Below are 25895 nucleotides of genomic sequence, written 5' to 3'. Positions count from 1 at the left end.
AACAGATGGTTCTTCAAGAGTTCCTCGAGATTAAAGACAGCGGTTCTATATGAAACCCTGCTTTTTAAAATTATTGCATGCTTAAATGGTTCTCCTCTTGGTGAAATGGATCTTCAGACTGACGGAGAATGTTGTACGTGGTTCTATATAGCTAGCAAAAGAACCCTTTTTGGTGCTATATAGGACCATATACAACCAATCTGTAGACCCATTTCACCACGCAAAAAAAACATCTAAGCATATGAATATGTTCATGGTTTCATATAGAACTACCGCCTTTACTCAAGAACCCTTGAAGAACCCTCCTTTTGAAGAGTATTTCAGATCAATCCAGCTATTGAGCTTCCATTGGCCTCCTCCAGTCTGTTGACTGCAGTTCAGTTTAAAAGTCTACAGTAGCAGTTTCAGATTTGGGGGGAATGATTGGTTTATAGGTTTCTTATCTTGGATATTATGAGATGGACTGTGGTGAGGGGGGGCGTTGGGGGGGTGTTGGGGGGTTGGGGGGGCTGAATGTTTGGAGGTGTGTCATTGACGCCCACCCCCTAGCCCTCCCCCCAAACCCAGGACCTATAAATAAGAGCAGCACCATCACAGCTTTTTTCCACAGAGAACTACAGAGAACAAACCTCAGCTGAGCTTCTGCTAAAAGCTAAAACTTTTTTTTAAATTTTTGCTCTAATTTTTGGTTTTTGCTCCTCAGTCCTGCTGCTGCCTCGAGGACAGGATATTTAACATGGGGCCTCCAAAAATGCCAAACCGCAGAGCATCCAAAAGAGTGAGTAATTATTGTTTTTTTCACTTAAAAGTCACTTAAAAAAGTCAAAAAGTTACTAAAAAAAAAAACTGGGCAAATTTTTTGCATTTTGTCTTGGCTGTTTATTCAACAGTCCACAGATTTTTGTGTAAAACTACTTTCAAAATGAATGTAAATATTCACAGAAGTAGTGAAAAATTGTGCTTTAAAATAAAAAAAAAGTAACTGGGTTAACTTGAAATTCGAGTTCACTGAAAAATAAACATTCAAATCATAAGTTAACAAATGTAAAACACAGTCATCCCTCAGAACTTGATGTTTTAAAGTTGTTGTTTTTTTTACAGTGAAAATGAGGAAGGAATGAGTAAAATGAGGAAAAATAACAATTCATATAAATGTGTATATCAGTTTAATTCAATTCAGTTTTATTTTTAGTGCTTTTTCCTTCAATTCCTGTACACAAACCTTTACAGAGGCTTTCCTTCTTGGTCCAATTCAGCCATACAACAAATTTTTTCTGCGTTTTTTAAATATAACCCTCATGAAAAGAATTCGAGTTTGTAAACATATTGCACGTTCGCACGTGTTGATGACGCATACGGCAACGTAAATGTGAAAAATTAATAACTGCTTTTTGTTTCACTTTTGCAGATTTTAAAGCCAGTGATTGAGAAAAAGAGGAGAGACCGCATCAACCAGAGATTAGACGAGCTGCGGACGCTTCTGCTGGACAACACGCTGGACACGGTAAATGAATGAATCTGAACCGAATTATTTAACTGATTCCAAGATCGTCAAATCCAACACGGCGGCAGTTTAGAGCTCATTTTCACCTGCAAGCTTAGCGCGAACTTCTCCACGGGCGAACCGATCAGTGCTACTGTTAAAGAAGTTCAAGGGTTCTGTGGTAAAGGGAGTGGTTCTGTTTAGAACAGTGACTTCTATTTAGAACCATTTCGTGCTTAAATGGTTCTTTGCACGGTGAGATCGATGGGACATGTGCTGTATATGGTTCTACTTACAGTCTTTATAATAAAGTTCTTTATAAAACCAAAAATAGTTCTTCTATTGTTACAATGTCAAGCTTAAAACAATAGACGTTCTCTTTTTGATGCTATATAGAACCATTTCAGCTTGCAAAGAACCCTTTAAGCAAATGATTCTGTATAGAACTCGTGGTTCTATATAGTGTATGTTTAGCTTTGACCCATCCTGTTTGAACCATGAATTAACAATCTTGCTTTTTCTACAGAGACTCCAGAACCCCAAACTGGAGAAAGCGGAGATCCTGGAGCTCACTGTCGAGTACATCAGGAGGAAAACGGAAGAAAGCAAAGGTAAGATTACCGTTTCTCCAAATGTGGGCCAAAGATCTTAAAACGGAGCTCCTACGTTTAGGACAAGACGTTTTGTGGCCAAACTGGACCATTTGTCCACATTTTCTTCACTCTTGGGCCACCATGCTGTTTCTAGTTGAAGCTGTGCCCACATGGGCCAATTAACAGCCCGCTGGTCCATGTAGGAGGTCAGTTTTGTGGGATCTCCTTAGAGGTCTTCAGTCCGGCTCCATGTGGACCCTCAGCTAGAGCGGGGTAATGTTCTGTCCTGGCACCTTGTACATTTAAACCAGAACTCTGATATGCCTAAGTTGAGTTGGAACAGAGTAAAATATGGACTGGCCAAGGGTCTCCAATGAGGGTTCTTCTCTTTGGTTCCTCATGGAACCAAACTAAACAGAAGAGATCTAATCAGAAGAGATCTGTTAGAGATCTAATGTTTTCAGAAAATGTTTGATTTTTGATGTTTGGAAGCCAAAATGCTGTTTATGAAGGTGGTCTGCTTCTAATAGAAGTCATGTGGTATGAATCATTCTAATTCATCTTCCCTTCTCTTCTCTTCTCTTCTCTTCTCTTCTCTCATTCAACTTCTTTGTCTTTCTTGCTCTTCTTCTCCCTAAATAAATTCTCTCTCTTTCTAAACCTCCTAAAACTCCCACTGTCCTTCATTCATTTGCTTGTTGTCCTTCTGTCTTCCCCTCTAACAACTATGCAAATATCTACCCCCAATAACTACAATGACACTTATTAATCTGCCTCTAATCTAATTTTCACCACTTTTAATTCATAACACTTTCATTCCTCTCATCTTTTTCTTTCCTCCTCATGCTTCACTTTTCCACCTTTCCACTTTCCCTGTGATTCCTCTCTCCGGCTTTGTGCCCTCTTTCTCCTTCTCTCCTCACCCTGCAGATTTCAAGAAGGAGTCGTCGGACACTGTAGCAGCTGCGCTGACCGCCAGGAAACCCCGCCTGCCTTGCATCTCCCTCCACGACCCCACCCAGCACCAGGCCAGCAACCCGCTCTACACAGCCGGCTTCCAGGAGTGCATCTCGCGTTTGGCCAGCTTCGTCGATTGCGTGGAGCCGTCACAGAGAGAACACTTCATCCAGGGCCTCCGGCACCATCTGGATTCGCATTCCGTCCGCATTCCCAGCCACCCCTGGGCCTCCGGAACCTCAGAACCGTTCTCCTACACCAACAACCACCAACTGTATCCCAAATCCTTCGTTCTCCATCACCCTCATGCTTCGGGACAGGCTTTAACTCACCCTTACTCTTCTCCTCCATACTCCCTCTCTCCTCCGCCCTCCCCCTGCTACTCCAGCGCCTCCCCGCCCTTCACCACCTCCCCCACGTACCTCTCTGTTCCCTGCCACTTCCCATTCCCTCCGTCCGTATCCCCTCTGTCTTCTGACTCCTCGTCCTCCTCGTCTTTCGCCACTTCCACTCCAGTGGTTACCGTGGTAGCGGCCCCCCAACCTCCGGTCAAGGCCAGACCTCCAACGCCGCTCCGGCCGGCAGTTCCAACACCCCCCTCCTGTCACCCCCAGAGGACTCTGAGGAGAGCCTTGTTTCAGAACCAGCAGCAGAACATCTGGAGGCCATGGTGAACACTGAATAACCAGTTATACTGGTAGTTAAGACCCGGAGTGTTGGGGACTCTGCAGTCAAAAGGTCACACTGCTGTAGGTGTGGCCTCAGGGTCTCAGAGGTCATGGCTTGGGCTTTTGGCTTTGGCATTCCAAGAGAAAAGGACTGGAGGTCACATTTACGTAAAGGTCCAGGACTGGAAATCCCAGAGAACCCTGAGAAAAGCCTACAAAGTACTACGGCATAACGTTAGTTACCCCTTTAAACCTCAGGCTTTAATACAGCTATTTATAAGACATATTATCTGGTAACAGTACTATAAATTATTCCGTTTCCACTGTGAAACTAATATATGTTATGTATGAAAGTGATGGGTTGAAGTCAGGGCTACGGGGTCATTAAGCCCCCTATCTAGCTAACCTTGGCCCCCCTGACTCATTCAGCGCCTCTGAATGTGGCTGAGAATAAAGGTGTGTTACTATGGCAGCTCTGAAATGAGGCGAGAAGGAACCACATACCTCACAGGCCAGCTCTCCCAACGTCACGCGACCTGAGGATGTCACTTCTCTAATAAGACAAGCTGTTATAAACATATGTTTTTCAGATATTGTTGTCATAGAAACTATCCTCACTGTCAATATTTCTCTGTACTGTCCTGACTTTATCTACCTGTTCTGCCTTTTCCCTTTATATTATAAAGAAACCATGTAAATATATTTATTTTTTTCTGTCCGTGTACAGCGTTGTAAATTAATTGTACATTTTACACTTAATAAAGCTCTAATTTTGTTACGGTTTATGGCTTGAGTTTGTTTTTGTTTTTCTTCAGAAATAATTGGATGAACGTTCTCTGGTCAGAAGCTCTGGGTAAATTACGAAGCTGGAGTCACGGGTTCACAAGCTTAAACCAAACTTGAGCTCCATTCATAGCTGACTACAGGTTTCAGTGCTGTTGACTATCAGTAAAGCTACCTCCCCCTGGTGGAGAGCCATGAGGGAGAGAACTTTAGGCTCAGTGCAGGGCTTTATTGATCATGAATTAAGTTAGGCTGAACACTGGGTTACACTGAGTTGAACTGGATTAAATTTCTCTTATGCTCATGGGCGTATTTTGGTTTGTCCATCTGAATTTACACGACCAAATCATAAGGCAAATCATTCAGTAACTGCATGAAATAAATGTAAATTTTTTATTTATTTATTTATTTTTTGTAAGATCTCCCTCAAATTAACAGAACGTGTTTTATGATCTACACATATTGCTATATGCTTACCATTTACTGCTGAAAGCCAAAAATCTTAGACGCTCTTTGTATTATTTTATAAAAATAATGTTTACAGATCAGATCACTGAAGAGACGCCATCTGTTTATAATTTATAGCCCAGATTTGTGGAAAAATGGGTCGACTTTCAGTAGACAAAAAAAAAAATGAGTTCAGCTTCTTTTATTATAAGGGTTTAAAGTTACGTCACCCATCTATTTGACTGGAGAGAAGACAGTTACAGCTCTCATACAACCCCCACCTTTAGAATGTAGCTTATGAAATATGAAAGTTATGAAGAATATGACGAAGTGCGTTTTGGAACCACCGGTGGTCTCAAGGAGTTTAAAAGGTTAATTAGTTAATTCAGACTTGTGGTAGGGGAGAGTGGGGCTATTTAGCACAGGTTTCACTCTCTGCTGTATATCGCAGGCATACTGTACATTAGGATAACTCAACCAGCAGTAAATGAAACATAAACAGCTAAAAAAAAAAAACAAACAACTTACAGTCTTGGAGTTAGTGCGTTCATGACTTGTGTAAAAAACACTGTCCACTCTATTAGACACTCCTACCTGGTCAGTCCACCTTGTAGATGTAAAGTCAGAGACGATAGCTCATCTGCTGCTGCACAGTTTGTGTTGGTCATCCTCTCGTCCTTCATCAGTGGTCACAGGACGCTGCCCACAGGACGCTGCTGTCTGGATATTTTTGGTTGGTGGACTATTCTCAGTCCAGCAGTGACACTGAGGTGTCACTGAACTCCAGCAGCACTGCTGTGTCTGATCCACTCGCACCAGCACAACACACACTAACACACCACCACCATGTCAGTGTTACTGCAGTGCTGAGAATGATCCACCACCCAAATAGTACCTGCTCTGTGAGGGTCCATGGGGTCCTGACCACTGAAGAACAGGGTAAAAGGGGGCTAACAAAGTATCAGAGAAACAGATGGACTACAGTCTGTAACTGTAGAACTACAAAGTGCACCTATATAGTAAGTGGAGCTGATAAAATGGACAATGAGCATAGAAACAAGGAGGTGGTCAGAATGTTATGCCTGATCGGTGTATATCGAAATATAGAGCGCTATCTCCCTCTAGTGGCCAAATTGGGCAACTGTAATTGTTTCTCTTCTGATTATAAAGAGTTAAAGAACTCTGAGGCAAGTTTAAAGACTTTCACTCAATTTTCTAAGAGCTCTTTAATATAGATTAGAAGAACAACTACAGATTTAATGTAAATTTAATCTGAGCAGTGATACAGTACAGTACTGCATTGTGGTAGAATTTCATTTAGCATATATGCAGTGTATATTACAATTTACACTGATCAGCCATAACATTAAAACCACCTCCTTGTTTCTACAGTTACAGACTGTAGTCCATCTGTTTCTCTGCATACTTTGTTAGCCCCCTTTTACCTTGTTCTTCAGTGGTCAGGACCCCCATGGACCCCCACAGAGCAGGTACTATTGGGGTGGTGGATCATTCTCAGCATTGCAGTAACACTGACGTGGTGGTGGTGTGTTAGTGTGTGTTGCGCTGGTCTGAGTGGATCAGACACAGCAGTGCTGCTGGAGTTCTTAAACACCTCAGTGTCACTGCTGGACTGAGAATAGTCCACCAACCAAAAATATCCAGCCAACAGCGTCCTGTGGGCAGCGTCCTGTGACCACTGATGAAGGACTAGAGGATGACCAACAGTGCAGCAGCAGATGAGCTATCGTCTCTGACTTTACATCTACAAGGTGGACTGACAAGGTAGGAGTGTCTAATAGAGTGGACAGTGAGTGGACACAGTATTTAAAAACTCCAGCAGCACTGCTGTGTCTGATCCACTCGCACCAGCGCAACACGCACTAACACACCACCACCACGTCAGTGTTACTGCAGTGCTGAGAATGACCCACCACCCCAATATTACGTGCTCGGTGAGGGTCCATGGGGGTCCTGACCACTGAAGAACAGGGTAAAAGGGGGCTAACAAAGTATGCAGAGAAACAGATGGACTACAGTCTGTAACTGTAGAACTACAAAGTGCTCCTATATGGTCAGTGGAGCTGATAAAATGGACAGTCAGTGTAGAAACAAAGAGGTAGTTTTAACGTTATGGCTGATCGGTGTAGGTTCGTTGCAGCAGCGCTACACCTGTACAGGCTGGCACATGTGCCGACCAATCCCACCTAAGCAATTCCTGTTTGGGGCTTTACAGCAACAAAATAAAGACCTTTACCTCCCCCTGGTGGACATATTGTGCTACTGTAGTTTCCCTTCTGATTATAAAGAATAAGGGCATGCTCAGGCAAGTTTACAGACTTGCCACACCTTTTAATGCCCTTTTCAATACTTTTGAGGTAGCTACTCTCTTTAAACGCACTGAAAAATCAACAACACTGTGATACTGTAATAATATTTAGGTTTAAGGAAGCACAGAGGAAGTTCCTACTTTGCATCTTTGGAGGAAATGGCTATATATAGAAATGGGAAGCACTGGTAGAATGTGCACATACAATGTACTGTAAAACTGCAATAATACCCTCCCATAGCTCTTAATGTTCCTGTTTGGATGGAACTTTGTGTTGTTACTGGTCTTTTGACTGGTTGAACTGTATGTAGGTGTGTAACAGAAATAATAAATAACACGAATCTCTGTAAAGAAACCAGGACAATCATTTGAATAAGCCATCTACAGCAAGGCCAACAGTAGCAGTATCCCTTCTGAATAAATCACGGAAAACATTCAAAGTTCCTGCTGGTTCCTAGTGGTGTCCAGTGGTCAGAAGTGGCATCTTGAGTTTTCCTGTTGGGTTGATCTTACACTGTAAAGGACTCCAATGATTTAACAGGTGTCCTGGGACTGATTCCAGATGCATTTGGTGGTCTCCTAAAGGCATCTAAAGGTGTCCTGCAGGAAGTTAGTCGACTCTAAAGGTTACCATTAAGCCAAGTTAGAAAGCAAAACCCTCAGGTTTTAATCCTGTTGGTTCTAATGGTCTATTATGAACCAGTGGATATGAACCGAGGGATATGTCGTTCAGTTTTAGCAGCAGAAGGCCTGAAATTCTTGAATAAGCTTCATAATTACATTCATCAATGATTTAGTCAGCAAGCCATAACTGTTGGGCCTACGCTATGACCCCTTTAGTTAGCCAAAGCCTGCACAGAAAAGCCTCGCAATGACCAACACATCATTAAACCCACAGCTCTATGTTTAGGCTGTTTATTGTTGGAGAGAAATGTTTCAATTCTATTTCAGTAGGCCAGTGTGTGACATCAGACAACAGTAGGCTAGTTAAAATTAGATTCTAATTAGAGCACTTGGACTCTTGCAGTAAACGTGGTCATCCTGGGCCTGCTAATGTTCGTTTGTAGGTGGACATCAAAACATCAGGCACATTCACGACGCTTTAACCAAGCTTCCTGCTGAAATTACGGGTTAAACGACCGTTTTAGTGCGAGTAGAAAGGCATCAGAAGGCGAACAACCATGCTGCGGAACTAAAACTACATTTCCCATAAGTCTCTCTACACGCTATGCAATGGGGGCGGGAACCGAACACGTTCACGATTTGATCATATTTCTTGTTTATACGAGTAACTTCAAGCATAATCCGGTGACTGTTTGAGTAGTAAACAAAGGCTTTGTATTATAAATGTCATTTAAACCACGTTTGTGTGCGTAAAAACTCAGTATTTGCTCGCTTGGTGAGTGGAAGCTTAACTTAGTTGGATCATTCGTTGCCTGCGAAGAAGCGCGAAATGATCCAAAAGCAGGCAAACGTTATTACAAATTCGCGACTTAATAATCACACTAAACGCGTCCGGCACGTTGGCAGCGAGTTAAAATGTACGTTTTCATTTTCTGGCGGTTCCTCAGCGGTTTCGTTCAGGCGTCCAGTCGGACTCCTAGAGTATGAAAAGTAGGCTAGTCCCGCCCCAAGCGGCCTCGCATTGGTCGGCACCACGCACGTTAGGCGCTGTCTAGCAGACGATTGGCTGGTTCAGTTGCTCGTCATGACGTCGCCCGGGCTTCGGGACTATATAAGGCGAGAAAGCGCCTTTCGCCAAAGCGAGGTTCTGCAGATGAGTGGAAAGTTGTGTGGCGCGAGCGGGAAACGAGTTTAAAAAGAAAACAAAACATTATTAACTTCCTCACGTCTTCACACAGATCCACAGACTCCCTAAATCTGTTTAATTTTAGATTCGAGCAGGGTTTATGTGTATTTTTGAGGGCTGGTCTTATTGTTTTTGCAGCTGTGCTGGCTAACTGAGTGACGGTTGCTAAGGTGAGAAACTGCCAGCGCTGCCAAGGCGACAGTTGCTGGACTGACGCGGCTGGTGTTGTTTTTGTTTTCCTTTTTTTGTTGTTGTTTGTTTTTTGTTTGTTTGTTTTTTCCTTTGCGGTACGGACAGCTACATGTTATCTCTAAGAGAAGGCGGGTAGGCTGTTTCCGAGGAACCAGCCCTGATAGACATTTTTGATTTATTATTTCTGTGTGTGTTTTCCTCCGTCCCGTCGAGCTCGCTCTCTGTCTGCTCATGACTTATTCATAAGCGTCACGCTTGGAGGCGGGACTATGCAAAATCACGGCGGTCTGGAGGCGGAGCTACGCACAGGAAAGGTGGGTCCATGCCTTCAGACGCAAACTGGACGTTTGCTTTCTTCTTCTTTTCCTTCAGTTGTATTTTCCTTTACATATGCATGCGTTGATGCTGGGATCAGGTGTAAGTAAGCAGCCTGGGTCAGAAATGTGTTTGTAGACCTAATAAGTTTGATTTAGACCACATAGGAACGTGTATTGTGGGCCAGCTGTGCTTACTGTAGTCTAAGGATGTGTATGTGTACAGTCTTAAAGATGGTTCTTCAAGGGTTCCTTAGTAAAGGGAGTAGTTGTGTTTAGAACCAGGAATTCTATACAAAACCATTTAAATGCTGAAGCAGTTCTTTGTGTGGTGAAATGGCTCTTCAAAATGATGGATTATGTGTTGTAAATGCTTCTATAAAGAACCTTTTTGAAAACAGTTCTGCTGTTATAAGCTAGGTAGCTAAAGTAACATTAGAAGAACCCTTTTTGATGCTATATAGAAACATTGTCAATATGGTTCTATATTGAGCCATATACAACGCATTCTTCATCAATCTGATGAACAATTTCACCATGTAAAGAACTGTTTAAGCATATAAATGGTTCCATATAGAACTATATAGATTCTTAATATATTTTTAGGAGTGTACATGTTTGTGTAATGTTTGTGCTCTGTTTTTGATGTAATTTTTTTTTTTTTTCTGAATGTTTCAGGTCCTTCAGATCAATGCCTGATCTTTCAGTACCAGCTGGCACTAAACCCACTGGAAGATGATAGAGATGTCTGTTGATAAAGAGACTGTATTACCCAGTGAGCGGCCAGGGGGCGCCTCCTTACCCCCACCACCCCAACAGCACTCTCTGCTTCATGATAAACGCACTGAAGACCCTCAGCAACCCTCGGAGACGACAGTCCAACACAGCACCAAGGAGGATGAGGCCTGTAACCTTGGTGAGCGCGGAGACAACAAAACGGCCTTCGTCCCCAGCCAGGCTGCCCTTGATCTCACCACCCAGAACCAGAATGGTGTCCAGCTCCCTAAACCTCAACAGAGGCTAAACAAGCGTCGCAGCACGATGAACAGCGGCTTCAAACACCCCATCTTCGGCAAACGCCGACGGCGAGCCACCTCGGAGAGCGAGTCGGTCCTGCCTACCAATTTCCTCCTGGGAGGGAACATCTTCGACCCGCTAAACCTCAACAGCTTATTAGACGAGGAGGTGAACCGAGCGCTAAATGCCGAGACACCGAAATCTTCGCCCCTGCCGGCCAAAAGCAGAGATCCTGTAGAAATCCTGATCCCAAGAGACATAACTGACCCGCTAAACCTGAACTGCTGCACAGCTGGTGACGGGGGACTTCTTTTAACTCCATTAAAGAGCGGTGGAAGTGGTAGGAGGCGACACCGAAACAGACATCACGGTGGAGCGGCAGGATTGGGAGGAACTGGGAGAGGAAGTGAAGGAACGGTGACCCAGTTTGACGTTTCTGATTCTGAGAAAGGAAAAGTGTGTTCAGCGTCGCAGACAGAGTTGGCGTTAGTGTCCTCAGGGCCTCCTTTGGCCTCCGAGGCTGCGACTGAGGACGTTTTGGAGTCCAACGCCGTTCCAGCCCAGGAAGCTCAGTGTCCTAGTGGGCCAAACTCCACAGCTGGCCGAGAAGAAAAGGATGAGAAGCCAGTTGTGTCGGAAAACGCCACACCTTCCACGACTGTCACACCTACCACCCACCGGCAACGTAAACGCAAACGCACCACCAGCAAGTCCGAGAACTTTGGTGCCCCCTGCTGGGACAAGAACAAAGCTCCAGCTTCTGGATCTGGATCAGGAAGGCAGCCTCAGCCCAATCGTGCCCAAGGAATGGGCCCCCAGGGCCAACAACAGCACCCAAACCACAGGAGGCAACAGAGGAACCAACAGAAACCCATCCAGCAACACCAACAGCAGAACAAGAACCAGCAGCCACAACGACAGCAGCAGAAAAAGAAGTTTCAATATGGCAACTATGACAAATACTACGGTTATAGGAACCCGGGTTCTACAGAAGATCCTCGGCTGCACACTCTCAAGCCTGAGTGGTTTAAAGGGAAAGAAGTGCTAGACTTGGGCTGCAACACAGGCCGCATCACCCTCACGATAGCCAAGAACTGGCAGCCTTCACGAATCGTGGGTTTGGACATAGACGGCTCTCTGATCCACGCAGCAAAGCAGAATATCCGCTATTACCTCTCCGAGATGCAGGTGCTTAAGGCACGTTCAGGAGGTGGAGCGAAGGAGAAGTTGGAGGAAGGAAAGGAGAGGGAAAAGGATGGAGCGAACAAGGAGGAGGAGATGGAGGTGTCGGTGGACAAAAAGGAAAGTGCAGTGCCTGAGGAGAAAACGGACAGGCCAGGAGCCTCAGAGGAGGAGAAGCAGAGAGGAAAGGATGGTGTAAATGAGCGGGTGAAGACGGAAGAAGAGCCAGCGGATGTGAAGGGAACGGCTCAAGAGGCTGGAAGTAAACAGAGAGAAGAGAAAAGCGACATCGCCGTGGACCGAGGAGACGACACGGCCAAAGAAACAGCAGGAGAAAGGGATGCAGTGAGGACGGACGAAAGAAAAGCACCTTTTTTCTCCTCCAATGGAAATCATCTGTTCCCCGTCTCTCTCCGCATCTCCAGAGGACCCATTGCTGCCCCTCCGCTCCCTGAAACACCCACCCTGCCGCCGGGGGACTTCCCTGCCAACGTCACGTTCGTCAAGGTAAATGGAGAAAGGGTTTGTGTTTCCTGTGTAACACTTACTGTAGTCTTGGGAAGCTTAAAGCCATAGTTTTGGTGGAAATGAACCAGTGGTTGAAGTTCTTAAGCTTTTACTGGAGCTACAAGGCTATTGTAGCTAACAAGCAATGGAAGCTCATATTTAGGGCTGGACAGTACGAGGGTATATCGCTATCTTCATAAATTAGGCCACAATAATAGTGTTGTTGCTGTTGTATTTCCATTTAGGCATTTTTTTTTTGATACACACCGATCAGGCATAACTTTATGACCACCTTCTTGTTTCTACACTCATTGTCCATTTTATCAGCTCCACTTACTATATAGGTGCACTTTAGTTCTACAGTTACAAACACTGTGTCCACTCACTGTCCACTCTATTAGACACTCCTACCTTGTCGGTCCACCTTGTAGATGTAAAGTCAGAGACGATAGCTCATCTGCTGCTGCACAGTTTGTGTTGGTCATCCTCTAGTCCTTCATCAGTGGTCACAGGACGCTGTCCACAGGACACTGTTGTCTGGATATTTTTGGTTGGTGGACTATTCTCAGTCCAGCAGTGACACTGAGGTGTTTAAAAACTCCAGCAGCACTGCTGTGTCTGATCCACTCAGACCAACACAACACACACTAACACACCACCACCACGTCAGTGTTACTGCAGTGCTGAGAATGATCCACCACCCCAATAGTACCTGCTCTGTGGGGGTCCATGGGGGTCCTGACCACTGAAGAACAGGGTAAAAGGGGGCTAACAAAGTATCAGAGAAACAGATGGACTACAGTCTGTAACTGTAGAACTACAAAGTGCACCTATATAGTAAGTGGAGCTGATAAAATGGACAATGAGCGTAGAAACAAGGAGGTGGTCATAATGTTATGCCTGATCTGTGTAGTTTGAAAAGGTCAGTCAACAGAAATGGTCCAAAATGACTTCCCCAAAAAAATAACTTCCATTTACTTCCATTAAAAGTGAAGAACTATTGTGATTATTTTGCTAAAATTGTTCAGCCCTACCTCTGATCAGACTCCACCAGCTAGCAAAAGCTCATCACACTCTCCTCAGAGCGTGTGGAGCTGTCGAGTTGTTCTAATAGACTTAAGTGGTTTGACACTGTATATCTCCGTTATCTATATACGCAGACTTGGGTATGGATACATAGATAAACAGACATGACAGCTTATATGCTTGGCTGGACCTTCGCTTTCATCTCCCAATGCTTGTGACATCCATACTAACATCACATTGAGTGGAGTGAAGTTTGCTTCTTTAGTTTTCGCGCTGGAGCTACAGGGCTAACGTACACACTGAAAAATGAGGGTTCTTCAGGGGTTCTATATAGAACCATGAACGCTCAAAGAACCCTTTGCAGGATTAAAGGGTTCTTTGCATCATGAAGTGGTTCTTCAGATTGATGCAGAATGTGCTGTAGGTAGTTCTGTATAGCACCCAAACAGAACAATTTTTGGTGCTATATATAAACCCTTTACACGTTCTCCATCAATTTGAAGAACACTTGCATGATGCCAAGAACGCTTAATTATACAAAGGGTTCTTTGAGTGTTTATGGTTCTATATAGAACAATTATCTTTACTTGAGACCCTTTGAAGAACCGTGTCTTAAGTGTGCTACTTTAGTTCCAGCACTGGAGCAGTGAGACTAATGTACACACTTAAAAATGATGGTTCTTCAAGGGTTCTGTATAGAACCGTGAATACTCAAGGAATCCTTTGCGTGATTAAAGGGTTTGCATCATGAAACGGTTCTTCAGATTAATGGAGAATGTGCTGTATATGGTACCATGTAGCACCTTTTTGAAAATGGTTCTATATAGAACCAAAAGGTTTTTTTTTTTTTTTGTTTTTTTTGTTTTTTTCCCCCCATTATTACAAGCTTGACATCGTAACAGTAGAAGAACCCTTTTGGTGCTATATAGAACCATATGCAACACATTCTCCATCAATTTGAAGAACACTTTCGATGTAAGGAACCCTTTAATCATGCAAAGGGTTCTTCGAGTGTTCATGGTTCTATACAGAAGCACTGTCTTAAAAACCTTGAAGAACCGTGTTTAGTTTGCTTCTTTAGTTTTAGTGCTGGAGCTACGGGGCTAATGTACACACTTAAAAATGAGGGTTCTTCAGTGGTTCTGTATAGAACCATGAACACTCAAAGAGCACTTTGCAGGATTAAAGGGTTCTTTGCATCATAAAATGGTTTTTCAGATTGGTGGAGAATGTGCTGTAGACAGTTCTGTATAGCACCCAAACGGGTTCTTTTATCATTACATGCTTGACATCGCAGCAGTAGAAGAACCTTTTGGTGTTATATAGAACCATACACAACAAATACTCCATCAATTTGAAGAACGTTTCATGATGCAAAGAACCCTTTAATCATGCAAAGGGTACTTTGTGTTCATAATTCTATATAGAACTACTGTCTTTACTAAAGGATCTCCTGAGGAACCCTGTCTTCATTAGTTTAGCACCGGAGCTATGGGACTAATGTGCACACTTAAAAATGATGGTTCTTCAAGGGTTCTAGATAGGCACACTGCATGATTGCATCATGAAATGGTTCTTCACACTGATGGAGGATGTGCTGTAGATGGTTCTGTATAGCACCCAAACGGGTTCTTCTGTTATTACATGCTTGATGTTGTAACAGTAGAAGAACCCTTTTTGTTGTGTGTCGTAGCCAACAGGTTTCCCGTGATATGAGGTTCCCTGGGTCCATTTTGCTACTCACTGTTCAAGTATTACATAACAAACAACTGCATGTAGTATTATTATTATTATTATTATTATTATTATATTTTTAATCTATAAAGCTCTCTTCTGCATCTCAGACATTTTTAGTCTCTGCCAAAGCGGAAGGAGATCTTTCATTTTCTCATTTATCTCCAGAACATCATCTAATGCTGATGTTCAGCTCCTCATTTCTCCTGGTGAGCGTTTAATTCAGAAATCGGCCTCCGGGGTGTTTTAATCTTCTAACACCAAGAAAATGTGAATGTCTTAGGATCTGCTGTCACCTCAGCCTGCAGCCTTATAGGTAGATATTTTTGCAGCGACTTTGACCATCAGAGGACGCGGAGGTAAAACGTCAGGATGAGCGAGTAAATAACTGACCAGCCGTCATAAATTTAGTCAAATTGTGCCTCCTAAAGTTGATCTCTCAGTAAAGCTGTTTATTGTAAAGTATGCATTGTTTGTTTGCTAATATAAGCATTATTTTCAGTAGTTCGACTAATATTGACTTACATTTGTAGATAATTTCAGTGTGGCGCCCTCTGCTGTCTGTGCGTGTCGCCGCTCTGAGGACATGTGTTAGAGAACTTGTAGAGAGGAGAATTACACTCTGTAATGTCTTCTGGGTGTCTCAAACACTAGAGGGCGCTCCCAAGCGAATCCAAAATGAATGGGTTAAGATGGAGCATTTGAGTAAAATCATAGTTTATAAATGCTGAAACATTTTTATTGTAAAAGAATAAATAATTTCCCGAACACAGAGCAGCATAAAACATTTTAACACTGCTGTTATATTTTTAAGAGCTTTTAAACTCGAGTTATAGGAGTTTAAAACGGCGCCTCATGTATGTTCAGGATGTCCGTGAGCACAAACAGCCAATGAGCTGCTCCGCTCGCCAACCAATCAGCACTCACTAGCAGTAATGTTAGCAACCTGCTGCCCAAAACCCGTTTGCTGTAGAATAAAGGAAACATACAGATGAGTTTTCTTTGTTTTTTTTAGTGAAATCCATCCTTCTACTCTCTAAAATTAAAGGAAAGTTCTGGTTCAGTGATTAGAAACTATTTAACTTTTCGTTTTTAGCTGAGGTCCATTCACTCCCATTCATTGAGGACTCGCTCGTGGGCGCCCTCTGCTGTTTGCAGTCCTGTTTTTGATATAACGAAGGAAATAGGAAGTGGCCAGGCTCCTCATAACCCGGCTCTGGACGCATCTCACTCAGGTTCTTCTACTGGTTTGATAAGCCACAGTTACATTGGAATTTGTAGTGTACACAATCAACTGTACACTGAAATTTGCAATGCATTGTGGGTATTCGTTAGTGAACTGAATAGGGATTAAAGTTTTTGAGATTTCACACCACGCTACAAAATGCTGACGCTCTATATTGCACTGTTTCTGCAACAGCATAAAAGACTTGATTGTGTGGTTTATGACTCTGTGACTCACTGCGTCTATAAACAGGGACTAAATTCAGAAACCGGCTTTAACTGTGATGCACTTTAGTCCTAGTTTATGGGTCGGTGTCATACAGTGTGTATAAAAGGGAAATGAATACTTTTTTTGGCAAGCAATTTATTTTTCTGGACTTAAATGTAGAAGTGTGTGTGTGTGTGTGTGTGTGTGTGTGTGTGTGTGTGTGTGTGTGTGTGAGATGGCAAGTTACCTACACACTGGCTATCCTGAAAGGTCTCCCTCAGGTGCTCCATCAAAACCTGCTGTTCAGTTGGTCTCTGTGAGCTTGGTTAGGTGGGGGGTCGGGGGGGGTCGGGGGGTGGTGGTAAAGCAGGATTTCTGTTAGCCAGATAAGCTGAGCCTAAAGTCCAGCCTGTCCTATAGGAGGATAAGTCACTGGCGTTTCTGTTGGACAGTCCTCACTGTTGGCATAAGTGACCGGGGGGATTAGGGTGGGCAGTATGACAACATTTACCATTATCGCGGTAAATTTGGCGTTAAACACTCATTTTCCTCTGTAAAAGTCCTGTGGCGTTTAGGACTGACTGAGGAGGGAGAACTAGGTTTATTCCGTGGCCCTGACTTTGTAAAGTGCTTTTTCAAAAAAAAAAACGCAAGTTAATTTGCATATTACTTTACAAATGGTTTATTTTTTATTACAAATTATTACTACATGTAGGTATTTGTATAAATACTTACATGAATGTGTACACATGTATACAAGCTAATCTGTATATTACTTATGGTTTGATATTATTATTATTATTATTATTATTATTATTATTATTACATGTGGGTACTTGTAAAAATTTATACATGCATATTGTCGCTGCCCAAATAAAGTAATGGTTTTTTGGAAATAGTAACTTTACATGAGAAGGCAAAAACATTTTGACTGTTAAAGAAAATTAAATGAAGTTATTTTTAAAATAAGAGCTTTTTCCAAGTGATTTTGGAGCGTTTCTATTGGTCCATTCATCATGAAATTATTACACAATGTAAAGAACAAATGCCGAGTTCAAATGATGTAGAAAAATAAAAATCAGCAAATCTGGACGTTTTTCTTTGCACAGTGTTGTTGTTGTTGGCATAATAGTATGTATAGTTATTTACATATGGGATATATTTTCATTACATATAGGTTCTCTCTGTGTATACATTCGAGTTTATCATTCATATTGTGTGTGTGTGTGTATGTATACACACAAGATGCAGGACATAATTTATTAAATGTAGGTACTAATGTTTATAAAATTCATACGGTGTACGTCCTCATGCTCTGTATAAACGTGTGTGTGGTGATACCTGTCTGATCACATTCTGCAGTGTGCTGGACGCTAGTTGTTAGCCTAGCCTCTGCTGTATCCTGTTTCTGTAGATAAGCTTTAATCTCATGCCGACTCCCACACAGCAGCAGGAGGGTTTAGCGTAGCATGTTAGCTTAGCTTAGCATGCTGCTGTGATAGCTCTGTGTGTGTGTGTGTGTGTGTGTGTGTGTGTGTGTGTGTGTTCAGTGTAACTCTGACTCTCCTGCGCTCTCAGGTTGTGTTGGTGTGTTTAGGCGCTGGGTGTGTCGGAGTCGCTGAGCTTCACTGGAGTGTTACTGTTTTGTTTATGCAGTCGGTCAGAAAAGGAGGCAGAACATTAACAGTGTTCTCTAAAGAACAGAGCAGACGAGAAACAGTCGTGGTTCTTCACTGCACACTGAGAAAGAACATGTATAAGACACCACCACCTCACACTGCCACTACTGCTGTGTGTGTGTGTGTGTGTGTGTGTGTGTCTGTGTGTTCAGTTGTGTAATATGTATAAAATTATACAAATGTTTTCTTTTTTCCCATTTTTCCTCATTTTCATCTTTTCCTCTTTCCCTTTCATCTCATACATTCCTTTTCTTCTCTTTTGTTCTTTGTCTCTTTTACACTCTATCTTCTTCCTCTCTCACATCTGTCTTTTTTCCCTTCTCTCTCTCTCTCTCTCTCTCTCTAGGGTAACTACGTGTTAGACAGTGATGCGCTGCTGCTGACTCAGCATGAGGAGTTTGATGTGATTCTGTGTTTGAGCGTAACTAAGTGGGTTCACCTGAACTGGGGCGACGCGGGACTGAAGCGGCTCTTTCAGCGCGTCTACCGCCACCTGCGACCCGGCGGCCTCTTCATCCTCGAGCCGCAGCCGTGGCACTCCTACAGCAAGAGGAAAAAGCTCACGGTAAACACACGCAGAACCGGATAGAGGGGCCGGATTCACAAAAACTTAAAAAAAAAAAACAAAAAAAAACACTGTTCTCTTAAGATAATCTTAATTATTTTCTTAAGGTTTTCTTAAGAAAATCTTCATTGTTTTCTTAAGTATGCTGCGTTGCATTCTGTCCTATACTGTAAATGACGCAAGATACATTTTGAATTTGTATTCACTGTGATTTCTGTTATTTAGTTTAGTCTGCTCAGAGGAGCAAAACGAAGGAAACACATCAAGTGTTTTTAGCAAACAGAGGTGGTAGTGGAAGAAACTAGAGGTGATAGTGGGAGAAACAGCCAACAGGAAAAACAATCCTCTTTGGAAAATACAATAATTGTGAGACTTGGATTGGCTGGAGTAGATAAATTGATACATTTAGATGCTCACTGTGTCGACTCTTACAGCCTAAGACAAGCGTATGTCCATCGTAAAGGTTAAGAAAACTCTCAAATATAATATTTTCATTTACATGCACCTAATACATGCTACGTTTCAATGTCTGTCTTTTTGTTGTTTTTTTTTTGTAGGAGTCCATCTCCAAGAACTACTATAGTATCTGCTTCAAGCCAGAGCAGTTTTCCTCCTATCTGACCAGTGAGGTGGGCTTCTCCAGCTACGAGCTCATTGGGACCCCCAACAATTTATCCAGAGGTCAGCAGATCTCAATCAACCCTTATTTAAACTCCGAGGGCATTGAGGACGACCCTCGTTTACGATGTAGCTGTGCAGGGATTGAAAAAATGAGTGTTAAAAACATCAAATGCTAAAAAGTCATAATAATGATCATAATAGTAAACTTAGTAGTTTAAAAAAGCGGATTAGACCAAATTGTTAAAATTACAAAAATAAAATAAGAAATAACAGATCAAATAGGGATAAAATATATTAATAATCACAATTAAAAAGCTCAAGGTAAAAGTATAAAAAAAATGCAACTAACAAATAATAAAAGTAATATTAATTTTTCAGTAAAAACAAAGGAAACGTTAAAAATAAATGTCACAATAACCAAAACATACTAAAATCAAATTAAAAGTTAATTAGAATCAAATAAAACGGCGCCAGGGTGAGTTTAAAATGTGAAAAAGTTGCTCTGCAGCTAAAAGCAGGTTTTCACAGTTCAGTAAAAGCTCTCAGCACCTGAACGCTGATCCGATCACTGGAGCGAGTCCGATAAAATATATTAATGTATTAAATGTATTCATTAACCAATTAAAATGTATTAATAATTATAACCAAGACTGTTTTAACGTCCAGTCTTGGTTACAGATGTGGCCGTGTTCAGTGACCTGCCACTGCAAAATTATTGCCATGGCATCAGAATTTTATGGAATGTCATGAAGTCGCAATTCCAGAAGGGCTTTTGATTTGAAATGATTACAGGAAGTGGGCGAACGTTGCTCGAACAGTCAGAGCAGAGTTGAGCCGAAGTGCCGAATGAAACGTCGTCAGTGGAGCAGATTATTCAGACGGTTTTAGCCCATAGATATACATACCTAGATGCCGCGTTGGGTCCAGCCAGGCACGTCAACGGCGCTGCCATTTTGGGGCAGTCAACATTTAGTACCATTACAGAGCGGCAGTTTGAGACAGGTACTGTCCAAAATTACCCTATTTCAAGAATATTGCACTCAGAAAGTGGGATAGGATTATATAACGGAGGGAACGCCAAACTAAATGGGCTGTAAGATGCTTTACAGACTGGCTGGAACAAAACATTAATATTGATTTGGCAAAAATTGACAAAACTGAGCTGAACTTGATATTGTCAAGATATTGTCAAGATATTGATAGAGTCAGTTTTATGGCTCAGTCCGATTTGGTCAGACTCTGAAGATCAGACTACACGTTTGGCGAATGGTATTGGGTTCATTTCTGGCTGATTCCAGGTTGTTTAGCTGTTCTTCTGTCACAGCTGCCGACTGAAAAGCTGCTCAGTGCTGATGACAGTTTGGGAATTTAGTGTAAGGAGCTGGAGAACGAACTGCCGGCTGTGCAGCGAGTGGGTGGAGCTCGTTACTGTGGCGTAGCAACAAGCTGCTCGTTAAGGAACTCTAATTTGGTGAAGGAACTGCGAACATTAAAACATATTAAACGCCGCGTTCACGGCCCAGTTTATTAATTTATTACTTTATTTATTTAACTGTTGTATTAAAGCGACAGAACACTCGGAGTGTGTTATCACCAATAACATCACGGCTGTGATGATCTACGGCGACCAAATCACAGCCATGATGTTATTTTGTGATAACACACTCCCTCTCGGGTTCTGTTGCTTAACCGGCGCGCTCCTAAAGCCATCGTTGTTGATGTTGGTAAACCCGTGTGCTACTAAAGCTAAGGTGCACAATACCTGTTGAACTCTATTTTGACTGATCTTCCCACTGTGATAGCGTCTTGATTGACGGGACTGTGTGGGGTTAATATTGTAGTTTAATCATGAGCGGCCAGCCTTTCACTGACACTGCAGTGTTTAATTAAACTAATGAAACTTAATAATATTTAGCTCTGTCTTTCAGTTTATGTTGATTGAGTATGAAAAATATCTGATATTAAATATGCAGCTCAATTTGTAATTAAAAATAAAGCCTGTCTTGCTGTGCATCAGAGTTTCAGCACTCAGCATGAATCCAAGAGGACAGAAAATCATCGCCTCCTTATGCTAATTGGTTTTTCACTATCAGAATTCTTGCACTTTCAGCTCTCAGACACTCCGGACTAACAATTTCTGAAAAGGTATTTGAGGTGACACTCATTTTAAGAGCTCTATAAACAAAAAATTACAAAATTTTGCAGGCGCTAGGTAAATTTTTGATTAAAAATTAGCCAAATTAATAAAGATCAAATTTCTGTTAGTATTTATGTGTGAAATAATGGCATATCTGAGTAGCTTCTAAGAATCACAACATATGGCATGTGTGACTGTCTCATGTAAATATAATTGCAATTGTAATTGACCCAAATACCAAACAATTACCCCAGAGTACCCTAGGGTTAACTTCATCAGCAGTCTTTATTCTATCTGGTGTAACAAAGCTTGGCACCAACATAGCAGCAATTAGCAAACCGTGCCTTCACTTTCAGCCTCTGGGTTTCATATTGCTTTTTTATTAAAAGTCCCAGAGTCAGGGCTCAGAGATGATACCCAGTCACTGATATCACATTAGCGTGGAGGTGTGAAGCACAGCGGCATTTATTTTCTTTCTTTCTCAGCAGTAACAGGGAAAAAAGAGGCACTTCTTAAAGCACATGGACCCCATTTTCATTTAAAAACATTTAAAGCCTCAAACACTATTTCACCATTATTGACAGTGTTTTGGTTCAGTCTGCTGTCAGTCTCTCACTGACTGGACACGTCATCCACCTGCTCGGTACAGCCGAGTGTGTAAACGTTTGTTTACACACATTCAGATTGGGCTTCAGTGAGCTCGGCAGAGAAGAAATGGTTAATACAGTCGCAGTCTTCAGCCATTCGGAGTAGACGTCTGTCAGTGCTGTACAAGGTAGGACTGTCATAACCCACTCTAGTCTAGGAGGGTCTCGGAGATTATGTAGATTGGGTTCAATCTCTGCCATTGTGCAGACTGCAGGCACAGAGCCAATGAAATGCAGTTAGCATCTAACCAGAAGTGCAAAATACAGTATTATTTACAGATAACGTGCAGGAAAGTGACCATGATAAGCTATGCTGTGGTTACAATATGTGCAATTAAGGACAGTAGAATATAATATAAATATAATATACATAAATAGAGTGAGTGGAGAGAATGCAAATATAGGCAGTATGAACTGAGAGAGCAGCATGGGTAAAATAACATAAGGAGGCTGCATTACAGAAACTTATCTTATCTTGACCTGTCAGACCTTAAGTTAAGACAAGATTAACATTCATATTACAGAAGCAAATCTGACCTTAATTTAGGAATCTTATCTTATCTTACAGCTTCTTTTCTTATCTCAAGTTAGGAAATCTTAACTTACATGATTGAAGTTGTCAACTGTTGTCTGTTACCTAGCAACCGACCACACGCGCACAGCTGAAAGGTAAACACGTAATCAAAGTAACCTTAAGCTAGTTAGCCAGGCAGTTAGCTACCGTTACTGATGTACAAAAAAGCTCAAACTAAATTGATAAACTAAGTTGTGAATGCTATGAGAGCGCCCCCTGCTGTTTATCAGAGTGTCGCCGCTCCCCAGTTTGTCTCCATTTCCCAAACGCTTTAGCCGAGCGCGCTAACGTTACTCCTCCTAATAAACAGACACACGTTCAGCTCTGTCTCATTATTCACCACCATCACTGTAATATTTCATCATCAACATTAACACACGAAGGTGATCAGAGGGGCGGTGGAGATCGAGTCTGCAGCGTCTGAGATCTTTAAAACGCAGAGTTAGAAAAGAAAATCATCTCACAGTGAAAGCAGCGTTTTACAGTAGAGATAAATGGAGCTCATTATGCTGGTAGTGAACTATGCTGCTGACTCAGCTGCCTAAAAACCATAGAAACGGACCTTAAACAGAAGTGAGGACCCTGTTGGGGTTCATCCTAAAGTTAGGACAGGATTTAGGAGGTTTGGTCTAGTTAGGATGTTTGTGTGATGCTGTTTTCTTACCTGGAGTTCATGATGAGATTATGAACTTTAGAACTGTTCTGTAATAGCGTCTGTCCTAAAGCCAAGCAGTTATATTTACTTTTTTTCTTTTTCTGTTGCCAGAAAGTTGCACCCTTTTGAAGTTTACATGGATTTAGATTTAGCCACTACAGCGTGAGATGTAACGTCAGGGTGGGCTAAAGCCAAAACAACAAACAAAAAGAACAACCGCCCACAAAGCTTCCTTCCCCCAACCAAAACAGAGAAATAAAAGGGTCACCTTCCCCACCTTCGTAGAGAAAAAGAGGGAAGGGATTAAAATGATAGCATAACTCCTGCACGTCTCAGTTAACATTCATATCAAAGCTTGTATAATGGATCTACAGAGTTAAGGTAACTTTTCAGTAAATATAGAAAATAGTTCAGGAGATTAACATGTAACTAAATGACAGCAATTGATACTAACAAGGCTGTTAATCTAACAAGGAACGACAAGCATTTAACGCCCTAACTGCCACGGCTGCGTGATGTCTGTCGCCAGACTGAAGCGCCCCAGGCAGCCACTTGTTTGGGGCTTTTCAGTGTCAAACCAATGTTGTTGACCAATCGTAAAGCACAATCAAACTGACAGCGCTGTTTTGCGCATAGGCCACCCCCAAACTGGACAACAGCTTCGAAAAAAAAGATATTGAACAGAAACGCAGAGAAAAAGTGTAAGAGGCCGTATAGGACCAGTACCTTTTAAATGACATTACTGTAGTGATGGGACAGATACTGGTTTCACAGTAAACTACACTAAGATTCCAGATGGCTGCTGTTATTGTTTCACATTTGAATGATTAATATTGTGGTTGATTTACCGCACTTTAAAAACTCATCAGCATCAGCCAAAGTTAGTACTGGTCTCCCAGACGCAGGCGCAGCATTCGGTTTGTTTTGTGTCAGTGTAAACATGGTGGGCGCTCCCGAGATTTCTCAGCCTCCTAAGAGGACGGAGTCTGAAGCGTGGTGGTGTTTTGGTGGAGTGCAGAGGGAAACTTGGTTGAAGATGCTAAAGGAAAGAAAAAAAGCAGAGAAGCCCCTTTAGGTCCCCTAAAGTGGGTTTTATATTATAATAGCTCATTGAAACTGATAGCTGTTCCACAAGTAGTGCATGTTTCTTTATCTCAACACATTAGTTAACATTCAGCTAATCGTGATATTGATTTGAGTTCATATCACCCAGGACTATTTGCATTGTGAGTCGATGCTACCCTCCCAAACCTTGTTTTTGTTTTTTAATGCAGGTTTTCAGCGGCCGATCTACGTGTTTCACAAAGGCCCAGCTCCTCGACAGTGACCTCTTAAAAACCAGGCTGACCACTCTAGGAGTCGTTTAAACGATGAGGAGTGAGCCAGGACACATTCGCCGACAGACTGGAACTGATGAGTCAACTAAACGTCCTTTTGTAAGTGTGAGATCGAAATCAGCCTTCGAACTCTGGAGTGTTTGGAACTGTATTTAAAACCCGTCGTGGTTGGTGCAGAGAAAGAAGGCGCTGGAGGGCAAATGTAGAACATTTTATTGCCTTGTTACAAATCAGCCCCAGTGGAACCCTAATAGAACTGATCAGCCTAAAGTGTCAGACTGAAATGGATCGCCTGGAAGCGCCATCGTTACACAACGAAAGGGAGAAGGATTTGTAGGATTCGAGCTTTTTAACACGGTCACATTTGATCAGCTTTTGCCCCCCGTTCTCTTTTTGCGCACAAACGATGAAGTTGTGTGTTTTCGAGGATTTATGTAGACGTTTTTCAGTTGATGTCTCAGAAGATTTGTGTTTTTCATTTGCTTGTAAGGAATGTTTGGTTTGTTTTCTTCACTCCCGTTCAGGTTGGTGACGTTTACTTCTGTTCTTTTTCTTGTTTTCTTCCTTTTTTTTCTGTGATTTCCTTTCCTCTCAAATTCAAAAACAGTTGCCAACTCACAGCCTCCAGATAAGTAGAGTGATCTGAACAGGCCTTTATGTCTTTATAGATGCTCCAACCATCCAAACATAACTATTTTTCTCTTTTCTCTTCAATCTGATCAGTTTAAAGCCAACCTTTCTGCTCACTCATACAATAAAACCTCCTTCGAGAATCGACTGCCTTCTCTTACTGTGGAAACTGGGCTGAGTTAATCAGTGCACATCACTCAGATGCCATGTAGGGGTTCACACTGACCGGCCACTTCAAGTCCAACTCCTTGTTTCTACACTCATTGTCCACTTTATCAGCTCCACTGACCATATAGTTTCACTCTGTAGTTCTACAGTTACAGACTGTAGTCAGTCTGTTTCTCTGCATACTTTGTCTCCCTGTTCTTCAGAGGTCAGGACCCCCATGGACCCCCACAGAGCAGGTACTATTTGGGTGGTGGATCATTCTCAGCACTGCAGTAACACTGATGTGGTGGTGGTGTGTTAGTGTGTGTTGTGCTGGTCTGAGTGGATCAGACAGCAGTGCTGCTGGAGTTTTTAAACACCTCAGTGTCACTGCTGGACTGAGAATAGTCCACCAACCAAAAACATCCA

The 25895-nt window shown here is 42.3% G+C and overlaps 2 protein-coding genes across 3 annotated transcripts; both read left to right on the top strand.

Annotated features, from left to right (window-relative positions):
* Positions 1 to 736: 736 nt before the first annotated feature.
* her1 (hairy-related 1) lies at positions 737 to 3707 on the top strand. Its single transcript, XM_036581071.1, has 4 exons — positions 737 to 778; positions 1409 to 1504; positions 2010 to 2094; positions 3007 to 3707. The coding sequence occupies exons 1-4, from the start codon at positions 737 to 739 to the stop codon at positions 3705 to 3707; spliced, it is 924 nt and encodes a 307-aa protein (XP_036436964.1).
* A 5324-nt stretch (positions 3708 to 9031) lies between these two features.
* On the top strand, positions 9032 to 25462 carry mepce (methylphosphate capping enzyme). Of its 2 annotated transcripts, none has more exons than XM_036580757.1 (5): positions 9032 to 9576; positions 10255 to 12282; positions 18500 to 18718; positions 19276 to 19399; positions 24627 to 25462. In XM_036580757.1, the coding sequence occupies exons 2-5, from the start codon at positions 10312 to 10314 to the stop codon at positions 24677 to 24679; spliced, it is 2367 nt and encodes a 788-aa protein (XP_036436650.1). In that variant the 5' UTR covers positions 9032 to 9576; positions 10255 to 10311; the 3' UTR covers positions 24680 to 25462. The 2 variants fall into 2 exon arrangements, with proteins under 2 accessions (XP_036436650.1, XP_036436651.1); XM_036580758.1 differs by having other exon boundaries at positions 9571 to 9679.
* The last annotated feature ends 433 nt before the right edge of the window (positions 25463 to 25895 follow it).

The sequence above is a fragment of the Colossoma macropomum genome, unplaced genomic scaffold (assembly GCF_904425465.1).
Source record: "Colossoma macropomum unplaced genomic scaffold, Colossoma_macropomum, whole genome shotgun sequence".
In the NCBI taxonomy this organism is placed as follows: Eukaryota; Metazoa; Chordata; class Actinopteri; order Characiformes; family Serrasalmidae; genus Colossoma; species Colossoma macropomum.
Note: the sequence above shows the minus strand (reverse complement) of the source record. Positions and strands in the feature narration are given on the sequence as shown.

What these genes read in the sequence shown, in the direction of transcription:
- her1 (XM_036581071.1), top strand. Translation starts at nt 737, where the DNA reads ATGGGGCCTCCAAAAATGCCAAACCGCAGAGCATCCAAAAGA. An exon ending in ACCGCAGAGCATCCAAAAGA is followed by an intron (nt 779 to 1,408) that starts GTGAGTAATTAT and finishes TCACTTTTGCAG; the next exon opens with ATTTTAAAGCCAGTGATTGA. An exon ending in GAAAACGGAAGAAAGCAAAG is followed by an intron (nt 2,095 to 3,006) that starts GTAAGATTACCG and finishes CTCACCCTGCAG; the next exon opens with ATTTCAAGAAGGAGTCGTCG.
- mepce (XM_036580757.1), top strand. Translation starts at nt 10,312, where the DNA reads ATGATAGAGATGTCTGTTGATAAAGAGACTGTATTACCCAGTGAGCGG. An exon ending in CCAACGTCACGTTCGTCAAG is followed by an intron (nt 12,283 to 18,499) that starts GTAAATGGAGAA and finishes CTCTCTCTCTAG; the next exon opens with GGTAACTACGTGTTAGACAG. An exon ending in GCAAGAGGAAAAAGCTCACG is followed by an intron (nt 18,719 to 19,275) that starts GTAAACACACGC and finishes TTTTTTTTGTAG; the next exon opens with GAGTCCATCTCCAAGAACTA.